This window comes from Pteropus vampyrus, unplaced genomic scaffold (assembly GCF_000151845.1).
Source record: "Pteropus vampyrus isolate Shadow unplaced genomic scaffold, Pvam_2.0 Scaffold159, whole genome shotgun sequence".
NCBI lineage: Eukaryota > Metazoa > Chordata > Mammalia > Chiroptera > Pteropodidae > Pteropus > Pteropus vampyrus.
In genome coordinates this window covers 772,421-787,421 of record NW_011888940.1, presented here as the reverse complement: position 1 = coordinate 787,421, position 15,001 = coordinate 772,421, and the positions used below count along the sequence as shown (strand labels likewise).

The window sequence follows — 15,001 nt, the reverse complement described above, 5'->3', positions numbered from 1 at the left end:
AAGTATTCTTACACTGACTTTAAGATTAGCCCCTGTTCCATAAATTTCTCAACTGAACCTACACCATCATCTAAAACTCAGCTGCAACTCAGCTTGTAGCAAGAAAATTCCTAGGAGTATAAATAAGTTAAAAATCTGATTTCAAATGACTGAAACAAAAATCTAAGCAATCAAATATAGACATCCTAAACTTACCAGAAGCAACCTAAAACACCAACGAAACACTAGACTGAAGTTTTAGTTCTACAGTTTGACTCCTGATTCCTCACTTCACATTAGTGAGGTTCCTTTAGAAGATTAAGTGTTCTGTGCAAACCCAATAAAATTACAATTAGGGGATCTAATGTTATCACATAGCTACAGTTAAGTTAGCAGTGTTGTGTAGTAGTGATTCAATGACTGGCTTGCATGATGGCTTCTAAAAGCATCTGTTCCCAGAGTTTCATGTATTATATATGTATATAAAATAATCAGTTGAGGACAGCCATTAGCATTTCGTAAAGATGATAAACAGTGTTAAACTTCTCCCAGCCATTACCTTTTCCCCTCATTAAATGTTAAGTCATCTGCGGGGGAGGGGAAGGGAAGAATTCAGCTTTACTTCATAAAGTCAATTATCAATATACATTTAACATTTAAGTTTTTAAAACCTAAATGTTCCAAATACAGAGTAAAGAATAAGCTGTCCAGAAAGCACACACTTAAAATTTCTCCTCTTGGGAGTTTTATAAAGGGATTTTAAACCTTGATGGCGAGAATCCCAAAACGAGAGTAAAATGAATTCTTTTTATTGCAAACAAACGTCTAAATTAATTTCTCCACCCACTTTCTTTAGAAAGAAAAAGAAATCAGCAGGCTAAGGAGATACCCATTCAAAAACTGACATGATTAAAAATTAAGATATAAATGGGTGACTCACAATTGCATTAGCTTACAAAGATGGTGGAGGAAACTACTACAAGCACACTAGTTATACAGTATCTTGTGGGAGAAGGGCATACAGACAGAGCTAACTTCATATAGATCCCATTAGACAACTGGATTTACAACAAGTTTTTTTTTAATAAGAAATGGGCAAAGCCAGCTTTCTTTTCAGAATCAAAATGCAGAACAAATGGAAAAATTATGGTATTTAACCTTCACAAGTTTGAGCCTCCACAAATAATGCAACCAAGTTTTACATTTTTAACAGCCCTTCTACATACACTCCATCTTCTCTATCTTAGTTCCAAGTTGTATCTTCATTCACTTATGCCAATTCCATTGTTATTTAAAAAGAAAAAGCCTTCCCAGTTATTGCCAGAAACTACTATTTAGCTTACCCCCTCCACTACTCAGCAAACTACAGAGAGGATGGAGTGCAATACGAGCAGTACAGAGTCTTATGCAATTCATGAGGACCGCTCAGTCCTTACATGAATCTGGTTGCTAACATTTCTATTATATTGTGACAATGACTCCCGACTGTTATCTCTGTGAGAAATGGGGGGAGTAAATTCTTAATAAAAGACACCAGGTACAAAGCAACATTTTACTTTTGTTGTGATAAAAAAAAAGTCACATTTTACAGATAAAATGTAGAACCCTGAAATACTGACACATTCTCTTATCGTGCACAATGCTGAGGTTCTCTTACGATTCACTTTAAAACTGCAATTAAAAATGTACAAAAAAGAAAAGAAAAAAAATCAACCCACAAAGCTTCTAAAAAAGGAACCCGCAGGCACTTCCTCTTGTGGAATGTTTAAAAAGTTAGCCTACTAAAGAAAACAGTCGACTTCTTGTGAAGGTTTTGGAGAAATATGTATCAGTTCGTTTTATTTGGGTATTCAATAATATCCTTGGTGATAATGCTGACTCCATGGCTTCTGACCCCAGAATTGCTGTAAGAGAAAATTTTTTTTTTAAAGAAAAAACATCAATAAGCCACTCAAACTGCTTTTAGGAAATGACAATGAATCTAATTCAGAGTAATTGCTGGAAACAAATTTATACCTGTCATACCTCTGATTTCTATCAAACCAGATTCAGTTAGTATTAATAACCCATTATTATCAATAAACACATTACAACAAAAGGAAACACACCAGGACTTGGTTAGTTTACACAATTAAAACTAGTCGTAAAAAGAAACATGTATTAAATAACGTTACTTCATTAAAAAAAAATATAGTAAGTTACAGCGAACTCCAACCTATTATGCCTTCAAAAAATAAGATTATGGCTACAACTGCAACACAATTCACAGTGCCCTGTTAGCATTTACAAACACTTCAATCCCTGGATAAAAATCTTTTTGAAAACTGATTCTCTTGAACTCAAAAAACAATGTATATAAGCACATAAGACATTACTTACACCCTGCTGCCACTGGTTGTAGCCCTGAGATTGATTTTTGTAGCCACGATTGTTTCCTCGTCCTCTGAAGTTCTAAAAAAAAAAAAAAAAAGGGGAAAAAAAAGATGATTAAAAAAAATCTTTAAGAACTCAGAGTGCAACTTCTTACGTTTGGACATGGGAGGGATGAAGAACAGCACAGAAATGGATAGCTGGTACTTACTGCACCTGAAAAATCAAAATTAGGTGGACTCGTTTTACTATCATTCATTTTTTCTTACATCAATGCAGACACAGTTCATATGGTTCTGGGGTTATGCAACATCTTTCAGATTTGTTTATACAGATAACTACTGCCTGCATCCTTCCTGCAGGGATCATGAATCATTACCTGGTTGTAGTTCCCTCTGTTGGGCATGCCACCTCTGCTGTAGTTCCCTCTGTTTGAGTAGCCACCTCGGCTGGGAAAGACAGGGCCCCGAGGGTATGGATAGCCAATTCCACCACTTCCGCCTCCACCACCACCTCTCTGTGGCATGTTGCCCCTCCTATTATATCCACCACGATTCCCAGGAGCTGAAAATGAGACATTTAATTCAGTGTTTTGTGCCACTTTTACAGATGCTACTTAGAGGGTTCTTCTGGACTGTTCCTTCATTTTAGGAGGAAAAAGAACATTTAAAGACAAAAATGTTCACATAACGTAGAAAAAGAACATTTAAAGACAAAAATGCTCACATAACGTAGGTGTGTATACTACCAAATCACATTAAGATTTTAAACTAGTTACTAGGGCAGCTAAGATCAATAAGGATTAAATTTCCTTATGACATACAGATCCAAATTAGAAGACTGCTACTTATTTCAATGTTGGAACTACACAGAACTCAAAATTAACTTGCCTCCACCTCTGAAATTTCCACCTCGCATGTTGAATCCACCACGTCCTCTATGGCCACCGCCTCTGTTAAACTGGTTCTTGCCACTCTTATTTTTATTGCTCTTCTTTGAGCCAGTGTTTTGTTTCTTTTCTGGTGGAAGCGCCTTTTTGCTTTCTTCCTTATACTGCTCCAAAAGTTTTTGGGCTTCCTCCTTCTGAAGTTCAACATAGGTTATTTCATCAAAGCACTCAGCTACCTCTGGCAGTGTAAAGTTTCCTACAAGGAATAAAGTCAGATTAACATAAACCACCGAATTCATAGTCCTTAAGCCTATAATTCTTGAATGGCTTGAAGTGTTTCAACACACACTACAATATCTACTGCTGGTTTAGGAACACATTTTCCTTAAAAGTAGAAAGCCAGAAACACTTTTTTACAAAGAGTTAATGTAACTCCTGAAACAATATTACTACCAAAAAATGTTAAATTTACATATAAAAGTCAAACAAAGAGATTTAACATAACAGAATTCAGTTCCATGCCTTTCATTTTGAGGACAGCGTGTTCTGGCAGGTCTTTTCCCTCTACTTCTGCTTTCTTCTGTGTCCTTTGCTTATAATCTTCATCCTTTGGGCAAACTACAACAGCTTTTCGTTGAAAGCCTGCAAACAGGCACATTTTTCTTCTCTGGGCAGCAGCAGATACATTTGTCTTAAAAAAAAAAAAAAAAAGTTTATTATAAATTCTACGCCAAATCCAATTAGGATACTTTTTCATCTTCAAAGATACAGCTTACCTGATCCAGAATAAAATTTCGCTTCTTACGGGCAGCAATCTCAATAAACTTCCCAAGACACTGTGGGGCTCGCTGCAACAGTGTATTCAGTTTTCCAGTATCAGCCATTTGCTTCTTGAAACCTGCCACCTATTTTTTAAAAATTAAAAATTTCCTTTAAACTTTTGATTCTCAAGCTAAACTTTATATCACAGCTTGTATCTATATAGAAAGCTGGCACACTTAAATATTGCTTTTTCCTACTACTGCTACCAAAAAAAGTCTCTATCATGTAAGATGTGCTATTCAATTTTTTTAAGCTGCTGGATGTTGCAAGAGTTCAAAAAATTCTTTGGCAAAGACAAAGAAGCCTAGCCTTGGGAAGCCAGTTTATCTTACAGATAAAGAGCCCACACCCAAGTGATCAATTTAATGTCCAAATTCCTACCCCTAAGATACTATCAAAATGGATATAAGAACAAGAAAAAAGGATTACTTAGAATAATTTCTGGTCTTTTTAAAATGCTGACATCATGCCCTGAACATTTTACTTACCATCATTTTATCCATTATGGTATTTGTTCCAAGAATGTTGTATTTACCAGGATTTTCCGCGGCATGTTTAGTAACCCAGGTAGTTTTTCCAGCTCCTGGCAAGCCGATCATCATAACAACCTACAATGGAAAGAAAAGTTATTTCACTGATCATTAGTCGTCACATAAAAATTTTAAAAATATCTTCATACTCAATAACCCACTTTAAGTATCAAAATTTTCACAGCCCTATAACGAGGTAATTTGTGGAAAGAGAGAAGATAGGTACTGAGAGAAAAATCACCAAGCAACAGGAATGGCTCAGAAAGGAAACAGATGAATCATTTAGCTATTCTAAATGTAATTTTTGCCAAGCTAAACCAATGCTTTATGCTTTTTTAAAAAATCACTTACTTCACAATCTTTCTTCTCTTCAGGCCCCTTTGGACCTCTAACTCGGTCCTCTAAGGGGACATTCTGGATAAAAGTATAGTCTTCAGGTATTGGAAAATATGGCTTTTCCTTCTGACCAAAATTAAATTCAACAGCGCAGTTGTGGCAGAGAACATGCGGAAAGAGTGGCCGTCCAGCAAGAACCTCCTTACTGATTTTGAAGGCAACGCCAAGATCTTGTCCATTCTTTGCATAGGAGAGTTCTACTTCATCACTTTCAAAGTTCTGTTAAGGGGCGGGAAGGGCGAGGGGGTGTTAAATTTAAAAAATTAGGCCTTCTAAAAAACTTTAAAATTTAAATTAGGAGTGAAGCTTATCCTGTAGAAGGCATGTGTTTGTTAAGTTTTAACAGCTTTCTATTGGTTATAAACGATGAAACACTATAACCAGCAGCAGAAACAATACTGTCTTAGCAGACTAGATTTCCAGGTCAATGCAGTGTTAAACAATTTTCAATCAAAAGGAGTTAATAATGAATTCCAACACCGATATATCTTTAAAGAGTCTCTAAGCTTATAACTTGCCATTTATAAAAATTTAGCTATGACTTACAGCAAAACATGTTATCACATCATTTTCATCAAACTTCTCTCCATAATCTTCAGTCTCACAGTTGCATGTTTTTATTCCTTTTAGAGAATACCCATAAGAAAATTCTTCTTCACCTAAGAAAATAATTAACTACCATGAAGTCACTTTTTCAAACAGTCCAATGGCCCACATATTTTAATATTCAAGATATAAGCTTCAAAAGATGACTAACCTAATGTTTTTCCACTGACATCGACTCTATACTAGATATTCAATTAACGAGAGCCAGATGAATTATGTAACTTAGTTGACGAACTGTGTAACATGGGTTACATTCTACCTTAACCACTGGTCATAAAATAAGTTAACCACAAAGGAATAAAACCTAAAATTGAGCCTGTGCCTTCTATTATTCATCACGTTTAAAATATTAACAGAATGGACAAAAACAAGCAAAAGGTTTGGAATGCCTTCTACTCTACCTACTGAAATCAGCCCTGAAAACTCACGAGCACACAGTACTCAAACGGAAACTTTACCAAGCAACATTCCACTTGTCGTTAGAGACCACCCAATCCGAACTTCATGTATGTCAATATCTTTTGTATATAAATGCCTCACTGGGATCTTCTCTGTAACCTGAAAGTCAAATCATAAATGATTAAAAAGTTTAATCCAATAGATAAATCCGGGAACTCTGGCTTATTTCATTTGGGCCTTGGGCTACTAATATAAAGACACACAAGAACCCAAAAAAAAACTGATGTAGGGGCTTACTGAATTGAAATTAAAAAGGTTTAAGTACTTGGTTGATTCACATTTAAAAGAGCAGCTAATGTTTAAAATTTACATATCCTCTATACCCAACCTAAACCAATTAAAGTAATAAACATTTAGCATTTTTTCTCTGGAACAAAACCAGAAGTTTAAATTTTTAAACCCTTAGTGGGTTTTCTCACATCTCTCTCTCTCTCTCTCTCTCTCTCTCTCTCTCTCTCTCTCTCTCACACACACACACACACACACACACACACACACACACACACCACTCTTAATAAAAAAAAAAAGGGGGGGGGGAGTCTGACTCTATTACACAAATTCTGATATAACGAGTTCAACTATTACAAAAGGTTTCCAAGCCCCTCTTCTAATCCACAGAAACTTCAAAAACAGAAAGTTCCACCAACATTACACTCACAAAAAATATACATAAATCACAAAATTCTATTTACCTTCATTTCAAAACAGACTTTGCCTTTTGATACACCATAAGATGCCCTTCCTCCAGCCCAAAGAAAAGCAAAACTCTCCATAGTAAGGGAAGAAGCACTGAGGCGATCTCTTGATATTTTAAAATGTAGATCACAATTATCTGTAAGTATATCAAACACCACATTATTTCTTTTGACATCCAATGTAAATGTGTCTGCTATATAGACAAATCTTGGTTATTAACTTTTTGCATATTTCTAAATGCAGCACAGAACATTTTTAGATCATGCTGTTCTAAATTTTCAGTCTAAGCCCCACTCCCACCAAATCACTCTTGCCAAATTATGAACTAAAGGGTAAACTACCTAGAGAACCAAGACACACCAAAGCTTAACGTGTATTTTAAGAATATAAAATAATCAAGACAATGTGACATTTAATACATACCTGCTCTGCTCTTTACCTTGATTTAGAGGCAAGCAGTAGAGGATAGCAGGAAATCAAAGTGAAGCATGCCAGAACCAGGTAGATTTTACCAGTGCCACAATAAAACTGAAGGGAGGCCATGACCAAATATTTTTAAGTAGGAGTATGAGCTGTTGATCCTAACTTTGTAATTTTAAAACACTAGGGGCTCTAGATCCTAAATTCTTTTCTAAAACTTGTGAAGAAAGCAACCTCAAACTACAAAGCACCAACATGGTTGTCTAACACTGAAACTAATACAGCACTTTAGGACCTCTTTCCCCAGGCTTGCCTGTCACTCAAAAACAATTGGGGGATTACCCATTTCCGGGATTATCCAAATCCAAACGTCTTTAACCTTTGGGTCACTGGCTCATTAGCATGTACTTTCTCAGAGTTCTCACTTATGAGCTAAAGTTAGAAAGCTGTTTTAAGTTTTGATTGATGAGAGAAAATTAAATCTAGTTTGGAATTCCCTTCAGCTTTGCTCTTAAAATTCCTATCATTAACAAAATTTTCAATCTCATAAATTGTGTTTAAACCCAACATTGTGCTTAAATTGATATTCCTAGGTCATCAGCTAAAAGCCTGTCTACAACAGTATAGCGCCTATTACTTTTCTTGAATCGTTGCTTCAGTATCTTGCCAATACCTAAGTCTTTATTTTTAAGCAACCAAATTTAATAAAACTTCCAAATCAACTACTTTTTCACGTACAACTTTTCTTTTACGACTCCACTATCTCAACTACCTGTAAAGGATACCCAATAAGAAATCAAGAGTTTTACACTTACATATCTGAATAAAAATTGGTATTCAAAAACACGAAAATCTAAGCTTCAACTCCCTAGGATCTACACAGGGCAGGTTGACACCTTACTATACCCTCTTACTTTCCAAGCAATTACTTCTACTCTTCGTTCTGTTTATCACCAAAAGAACTGCCCATTCTGATCAAATACTACACCGACAAAACTTCTTTGTAATAAAATAATTACAAATCTGACAGCCACGGCCCATTTAGAGGTTTGCAATACTTCCTCATATTCAATTGCAACCCAACTGGGTAAAGTAGCAGTATTTACAGCGCTGCCATTGATACCATTCGCTGCTGAAGAAAGCTAGTGGCCCAGTGATAGCCCACTGCTGCTGCCCCAGGTCTTTGGAAGAAATCAACTTATGTTAAAGCAGCAGCTACTGAACTGGAATTGAGAACAAAAGAGCAGTTATTGAGAAAGTAATATTACAGTCTTTTAGAATAGGGAATATACTTGTGTGCTAATGGGAAAAGTCATTAATAATTATTTAACTAACCCAAATAGCTCACTTAATATAATTTCACACACACACAAAGTTACTTTATAGAAGCAGCCCATAAGGACAAGGTATAGGTAGTCTTACAAGTTTCCGTTAGCTAGCTAGTCCAAAATTGGCATTAACTTTACATTCCTACGAAGATCTTTCAAGTCATATAAAAACATTACCAAATTGCTACAGCCTGTAAAATTATCAAAACAACTGATGCTGTACTAAACATTAGGCTATCGGAATCTAAGTCATCTTCCTGCCTTTAAAAACCCATTTCTGCTCAACTTTCTGCACTTAAATTCAACGTACTACATGGTCTTCTAACATTTTGGAACCAAAAATCACCACATTCGATAATTGGGGGAAGAAGAGGAGAAGCAGCGTCACTTACAAGTATCAAGACAAACCACTGTGTCATCGAAGTGTTCATCTTCTTCTTCAACAGGTGGCTGGGGAGATTTGGCTCTGAAAGACAATATTGTCTCCTGATACAGCGCTTCCCACCAAAGAATAAAGAATGGGTGACAAGAAAAACTAGATGAGCATCCTCTACCTGCTATACTTGTTCTCCTCAATGTACTCAAAATATCCACGGCCATGATCTTCGCGAGGTCGTTTAACACCCCTCTTTTTATCTCCGCCTTTCTGCTCTGTTTTGCCGTCTCCTATAACACACAACACCCCTATTTAGGAAGCCAGGCCGCGACACAACAGGAAAAAACCCTTTTGTTTCCAGGCGCAAAAGAGCTCGACCTTTCCCTGTTCCTTTCTGCAAAGCGTTTTCAATCGACTAATCAAACGAGAATTTCAAACAATCGGCTTGGAATGGCAAGAGAGTTAGGTGACGCAGTCTAAAGACATTACAAATTTTGCCAATCTATGCGGAAGATTCGAGAAAGCTAATGAAAAATAGCGCCGCCAGGCCGAGCCCACGTGCATCCTAAAGAGAGTTCAGGAAGAGGGGAGGGGCCGAGCCCGGCCCGCGCTCCCTGCCCTCCCCTCCCCCACCCCGGGCCCGCGCTCCCCGCGGCCGCATTGTACTGATCTTCCGCCCCGCTCTCCCCGGCCCCTCCCGTCGGAAGTGACGTCACGCCGAGCCCCTGAGCTCCTTGCACAATACCGCGGCCCAGAGCCGCCAAAGCGCGCCCGCCCCGGGCCCTCAGGCCTCTCCCCTCCCCCCGAGACATGTGCCCGCACCGCGCGCACGCAGCGCCGCGGCGCCACCGCGGGCCGACCGGGCTCCCCCCGCCGCCTGCGGCTCCTCCCCCTCCAGCAGCAGCTGCAGCTCCCCCTGGCTCTCGAGCCACATAATGGAGGCGCTGCCACCACCGTCACACACACCGAGCCCGAGGCCTCACGGCTAATCCGGGATTCCCCGCGCCCCTCCTCCACCGCCACCCTCGCAGCCGCCTCCCGCCCGGGGCTCCCTCCCCCCGACGGGGCTCCGGCACGGTCCCCACCCGCGCGGGCCTCCCGCCGCGCGCAACGTTACAACGCAGCACTCACCCGCCGCCGGAGCCCCGGGGCGACCGCCGCCTCCGCCGCCTTCCGCCTTCTTCTTACCTCCCGCCTGCTGCTGGCCCTGCCTGGCCCCGGGCGGCGCCACCGTCACCGCGAACAGCGAGGTGGGGCCGCTGCTCTTCCCCGCGGCCTCCTTGGCGGCCCCGCGCTGCTGTTGGGGCTGTTGCTGCGGCGTCGCCGGCGGTTGAGCCTGCTGCTCCCCGTGCCCGTTCTCGTCGCCCGCGCCTTCCTCCTCGTCTCCGAGCTCATCCTCCCCTTCCTGGAAACCCTGGTCGTCGCCGTTCTCGTCCTCCGAGGCGGCCTCTTCCTCCTCCATCGGGCCCGAGTCGGCCGCCCCCGCGGCGCCGTTCTCCTCCCCCAGCTCCATCTGGTCGCCGTCCAGCGCGGCGACCCCCTCCTCTTCCTCCTCCTCTTCCTCCTCCTCGTCGTCGCCGCCGGCCGCGGCCTCCTGCTCCAGGCCTGCTCCCGAGCGCCCGGCGGAATCCCCGCCCAGGTCTAGGCTGCCGTTCCCGGGCTCCATGGCGGGGCGGCCCCCGGCCTCCTCGTCGTCCAGCGCGGCCTGGAGCCGCTCCATGAGCTCGGCCTTGAGGCCCTTGTCGGACAGGCGCCGCTTCTTGAGCTCCTCTTTCAGCTCCGACACCTTCAGCTTTTTTACATTAACAGGCGACGAACTCATGGTGAGGGCCCCGAATCACCGCTAGGCGCTGGCTCAAACTCGGCTCCGCTCACTCGGCCACTGGCGGCGGCTGCTGCGGCTGCTCCTCGGCCCGGGCGGCGGCTGCGGCTGCGGCTGCGGCTGGAGGTGGGTTCGTGCTGCAGAGCGGACCCGCCTGGTGTCGAACGGCGCCAATTCCTTTCACCGAGTTCGCGAGGGAGACGCGGAGACTCGCCTGGCGCGAGCGAGCACGCAACGTCCTCTCGCAGGGGCGGCGCCGCGCACGTAATATAGCCGCCCCGCCCCCTGCGCCGACGGGAACGCCGCGCCGGGGGAAGCCGGAGCGCGCCCGCGCTCTGCCCTGCCCATTACCGTACTTCCCTCCCCGCCCCCCGCCGAACCCCCGGCCGAGAGCGCGGCGCAGGCCGCGCAGTGCGCTTCCAGTTGGGGCTGAGCAAATGGAGGAAAGAGAAACCGCCTTTCAGTTAAACCGACCCATTATTGGCCTTTCTAGTTCTTCAGGGGCGATACTCGTTTTGCTCTTTGCTTTTGCAGCCCGGAGGCTGCTTTGATCCAGATGCTTTCGGTCCTCGACTTGGCGATTTCAGCTCGAATCCCCCACCTTCTCTTCCATCTTAGATTTGCCTTCCCCAGCTAATTTGTTTTAAATTCCTTAAAATTTCCAGTTTTGATTTGTACAACACAAATGGGCGATGGTTACACGCAGGGGATTTTCTTCCGTTTAATGTTTGGTTGAATATTTTTAAAGGCCCGCCTGCGAATTGGATTTTAAATTCGAGAAGGGTGAGGGCAGATCCTTTCTTTTGTGTCTTCCACAACCCCTGCCTGCTGCAGAGCTTGGGAGGTAGAGGCTGGCCTTAGGAGCGTGATCCCTTCTCCATACTGCAGAGCGTCATTTGCGGGCCTGGTCATGGCAGCTGTTCTCGTGAGACTACTAGCCAAAGAAATTGAGCCTCGGAATTGCGTTTCTGGGTTTCCTGCGACCTACCAAGGAGACGGACCTCCTGTAAGACGTATTCAGCCCAACTTAAGACCTGGTCATCCAGGTATAAAGTCCCAGTAGCTAACAATGAGAATAAGACCCAGCTAGATCATACATTTTGATTCTATTCCTAGTATAGGAATAATCTAGACCAAATCATGCTGAAATTAATAAAAGCTTGTGAAAAATAAAGAGCCGTGATTTTGTAAAAAGAAAAATAGGCTATCACTATTGAAACTTGTTATTTTGGTGTTACCTGGTTATTTTAGAAAAATTTTTCTTTACCAGATAAAAGATGTGTTATGTTCTTGAGGTAGTGCCAGAGTTTAGATTTGTGATAGAGGTAAACATCATAAACCTCAAAGAATCTGCACAGTGACTAGCCAGCGTTCCACTGTCCCTGACTAAGAAGGGCAATTGTACTCACCGTTTGGTGCTTTAGCTGGAACAATAATGCTGCCCCAATATTGTTTTGATATTTGGAAGAACACACAGGTAAACTCTCTTCCACAGGCTAGTATGATTTAACTGATTGATAAATTTTATTCTTTTTAGTAGCATGTATTTTACCAGGCGGTCATGTATAAAGATGACATGTTAACATTTGTGAGATGATTTGAGTTGAAATAATGGACTACGTAACAGTATCGGTAATTCTCAATTCAAGTTCATGGAGGTAGAAGGGACAGCACCCAAAATAGGAACTTCGAAATAGGGCCTTTGGTTATAATGTCCTTGGAGCTTAGAAACAAGTCATAAGCTGGAATTTTAACTTTTCAAATTCTTTACCCTTGTGCAAAAATGGGAAGAGAGCCACAGAAGGCTTACATGTTTACAAACTGGATGATAAGTCTCAATGAATTAGAGTTACGTATAGTTATTATAATTGTCCTTTAAGTTTATAAATGTCTTAAATGTTTATATTTTTAAAAAATGACAATAAAGTTCATGTATCTAAATATGGATTTATAACAATCATTCTTGGTATGTTAAATAGATTATAATGATAAACATGAAATATAACTGTAGATGGGCAGGAGGTAGCTCCGTGGCTTTATCTCCAAGAGTGTTTCAGACTTTTTGAGCTCCATGGAGCTGGGAGATCATCTTCAGTCTGCTCATTTTACAGCCCAGGTTGCGGAGGCCCTCCCCCACCACCCCAATGCTCTTCCATTACACTGGGCCTTCTTAGACAACTTTGAAAAGGAAAACAGTTTTTGTAAATGCTCAAAGAGCCACCACCTTACTTTGCCCTTTTTACAAACAGGTGAAATCTACCATTTGATGTTTTACCATTTGAAAGTACATATAATGGCAATTTTACTAATGGTTTCTGCTTCTTACACTTCTAATGCTATCATGATGGTCCTGTTCTACAGAGACCAGTAAAAGTATGGATCGCTTCCTCTAAGTCACTGAGGGACCTATAAGGAACTCGAAATTCCCCCCTTTTTGAAATCCTAGAGACTACCAAGAACGGAATGGAAGAGGGCACTGATTAACTCTCAACGGCAAAAGGGGATTAGCCAGTTACCCGTAGGTAATAGATCTGAGAGGTCATTACAAAGTTAGGGTGCTCAGAATACATACCTTACACTGTGAGGTTGAAGCCAAGGCACATACCTAAGTGCTATAGTTTGTCACACAATTCCCTCAGCAAATATGTTTTTGAGCACCTTCTCTAAGACAGGCGCTGGTCTACTAAGACTACAGCAGTAAACTACATAATTATGCCTTCACTCTCTCAGGGAAAATTAGTCAACAAATAAAACAGAGATGGTAACAAGTACTGCAGGGAAATAGAAAACAAGACGGAGGCAGGGTGTGCTGAGGTAGGGGTGAGTTTTTCAGCTATAAGTTAGATAATCAAGGAAGCCTAAAAAATAAGGTAACATTTGAGCAAATATCTAGCATAAGAAATGGAGGGAACAGTAAATATAGAGGCCTGAGGGGCAAGGCAGGAAGTGAGATCAGAGAGTTAGAGAGAGGAGGGGAGGTACAGATTGCCAGCACCCTTGCAAGTGGTTTTGTGAGGACTTTAGCTTTGCCTCCATGAGAGGGGAGACATCAAAGGCTTATTTGCAGTGAAGTGACATGAACCCATAGGAAAGCTAGATTCAACGCGCTATTCCATTTAACTCTAGTTTTTCTTTGTAAGACAAGCCCAATTTCAGTTAACGAAAGAAGCAAGAAATATGCTGAAATCCCTTTTCCAATCTTCTTATGAAGATGTAAGAAGTTCCAGGCACCTCCCTGTGTTAAAAGTGCATTTTCAAATAAGACAAATGGGAAAGTCCAACTGGAAGGGACAGTGTATCCAGTTCTGGTTAAAAGGGCAAGCTTAAAAATCAGACAGACCTGGGTTGCAGTCCCAGCTAGACCGCATAGTAGCTGTGTGATCCTGCACAAGCTGCGCATCTCTCTAAGGCCGAGTTTAGTCATATATAAAATAATACCTGCCTCATGAGGTTGTGGGGAAAATTCATCCAGGTAATGAATATAAACCCAGAATACAGTGCCGGGCACACAGTAAGAGCTCAATAACCCAAGCAATTTAATGATATTAAGAAAATCTATGATTGGATTGTTAATATCTTATTTAGGAAATTGCAAAACTGTATATATTTTGTAAATTATCAATGAATTGTTCACGGTAAGATGTCGGTCTGGAAAAAAGTGACATGGGGAGTCTATGCAGGAGAGTGCAGACTTTACTTCTTGGCCCAACACTGTCACTCTAACCAGCTGTGTGACCTTTGGGAAATGGCGCGATCTCTCTGGGTTTTGGTTGCTTCATCTATGAATGAAGCAGAGTAGACTAGATTTGTAGAGCCCCCCAGTGAGAGTCTTCTATGTGTTCTTCTTTGCTCACTCCAGACTGTAAAGGGGGGAGCACTGTAAAACTTTGAAACCATCCTTGTTCCTATTTAGATTCTTGTTATACTTAAAACTTTCCAGTAGAATCTCAAAGCATTTTATAATTAATTAATAGACATGAAAGTTAAACCAGTGTAGTGGAGTTTTTGAATTTTAAATGGTACAAAATACTGCCATTTACATGAGATTTGAGTACCACAACAGGCTAAAAGTTTCAAAGTGAATGATTTCTATTTGAATCATCTTGTCTTTGATGTCATTCATCTCGGTCTTCACATAAATTATGTAACTTCTATGGAATAAGACGAACCTGTTGGAAAGTTTCAGAAAAACTAGAATCGTGGTTAATAGTAATATATCAGGGCTTTTCTGATAACTAAGGTATTTACCAGGTGAAGACATAACATTTACCAAAACTTATCTTACGCAAAGGTAAGTCGAGTGATGAG

General features: G+C 41.4%; 1 protein-coding gene across 2 annotated transcripts; it reads right to left on the bottom strand.

Annotated features, from left to right (window-relative positions):
• Positions 1–772: 772 nt before the first annotated feature.
• Positions 773–10,931, bottom strand: HNRNPU (heterogeneous nuclear ribonucleoprotein U). Of its 2 annotated transcripts, none has more exons than XM_011370063.2 (14): positions 10,003–10,931; positions 9,050–9,161; positions 8,888–8,961; positions 6,744–6,883; positions 6,051–6,150; positions 5,533–5,645; positions 4,942–5,205; positions 4,549–4,668; positions 4,015–4,143; positions 3,761–3,929; positions 3,240–3,494; positions 2,729–2,913; positions 2,359–2,430; positions 773–1,883 (listed from the first exon to the last, which is right to left on the bottom strand). In XM_011370063.2, the coding sequence occupies exons 1-14, from the start codon at positions 10,691–10,693 to the stop codon at positions 1,830–1,832; spliced, it is 2,478 nt and encodes an 825-aa protein (XP_011368365.1). In that variant the 5' UTR covers positions 10,694–10,931; the 3' UTR covers positions 773–1,829. The 2 variants fall into 2 exon arrangements, with proteins under 2 accessions (XP_011368365.1, XP_011368366.1); XM_011370064.2 differs by having other exon boundaries at positions 10,060–10,930.
• Between the last annotated feature and the right edge of the window lie 4,070 nt (positions 10,932–15,001).

Coding starts and splice junctions, on each gene's coding strand:
- HNRNPU (XM_011370063.2), bottom strand. CDS start 10,693: ATGAGTTCGTCGCCTGTTAATGTAAAAAAGCTGAAGGTGTCGGAGCTG. Junction 8,962..9,049: donor GAGGAGAACAAGTATAGCAG/GTAGAGGATGCT, acceptor ATTGTCTTTCAG/AGCCAAATCTCCCCAGCCAC. Junction 3,495..3,760: donor CGCTGTCCTCAAAATGAAAG/GCATGGAACTGA, acceptor TATTCCTTGTAG/GAAACTTTACACTGCCAGAG.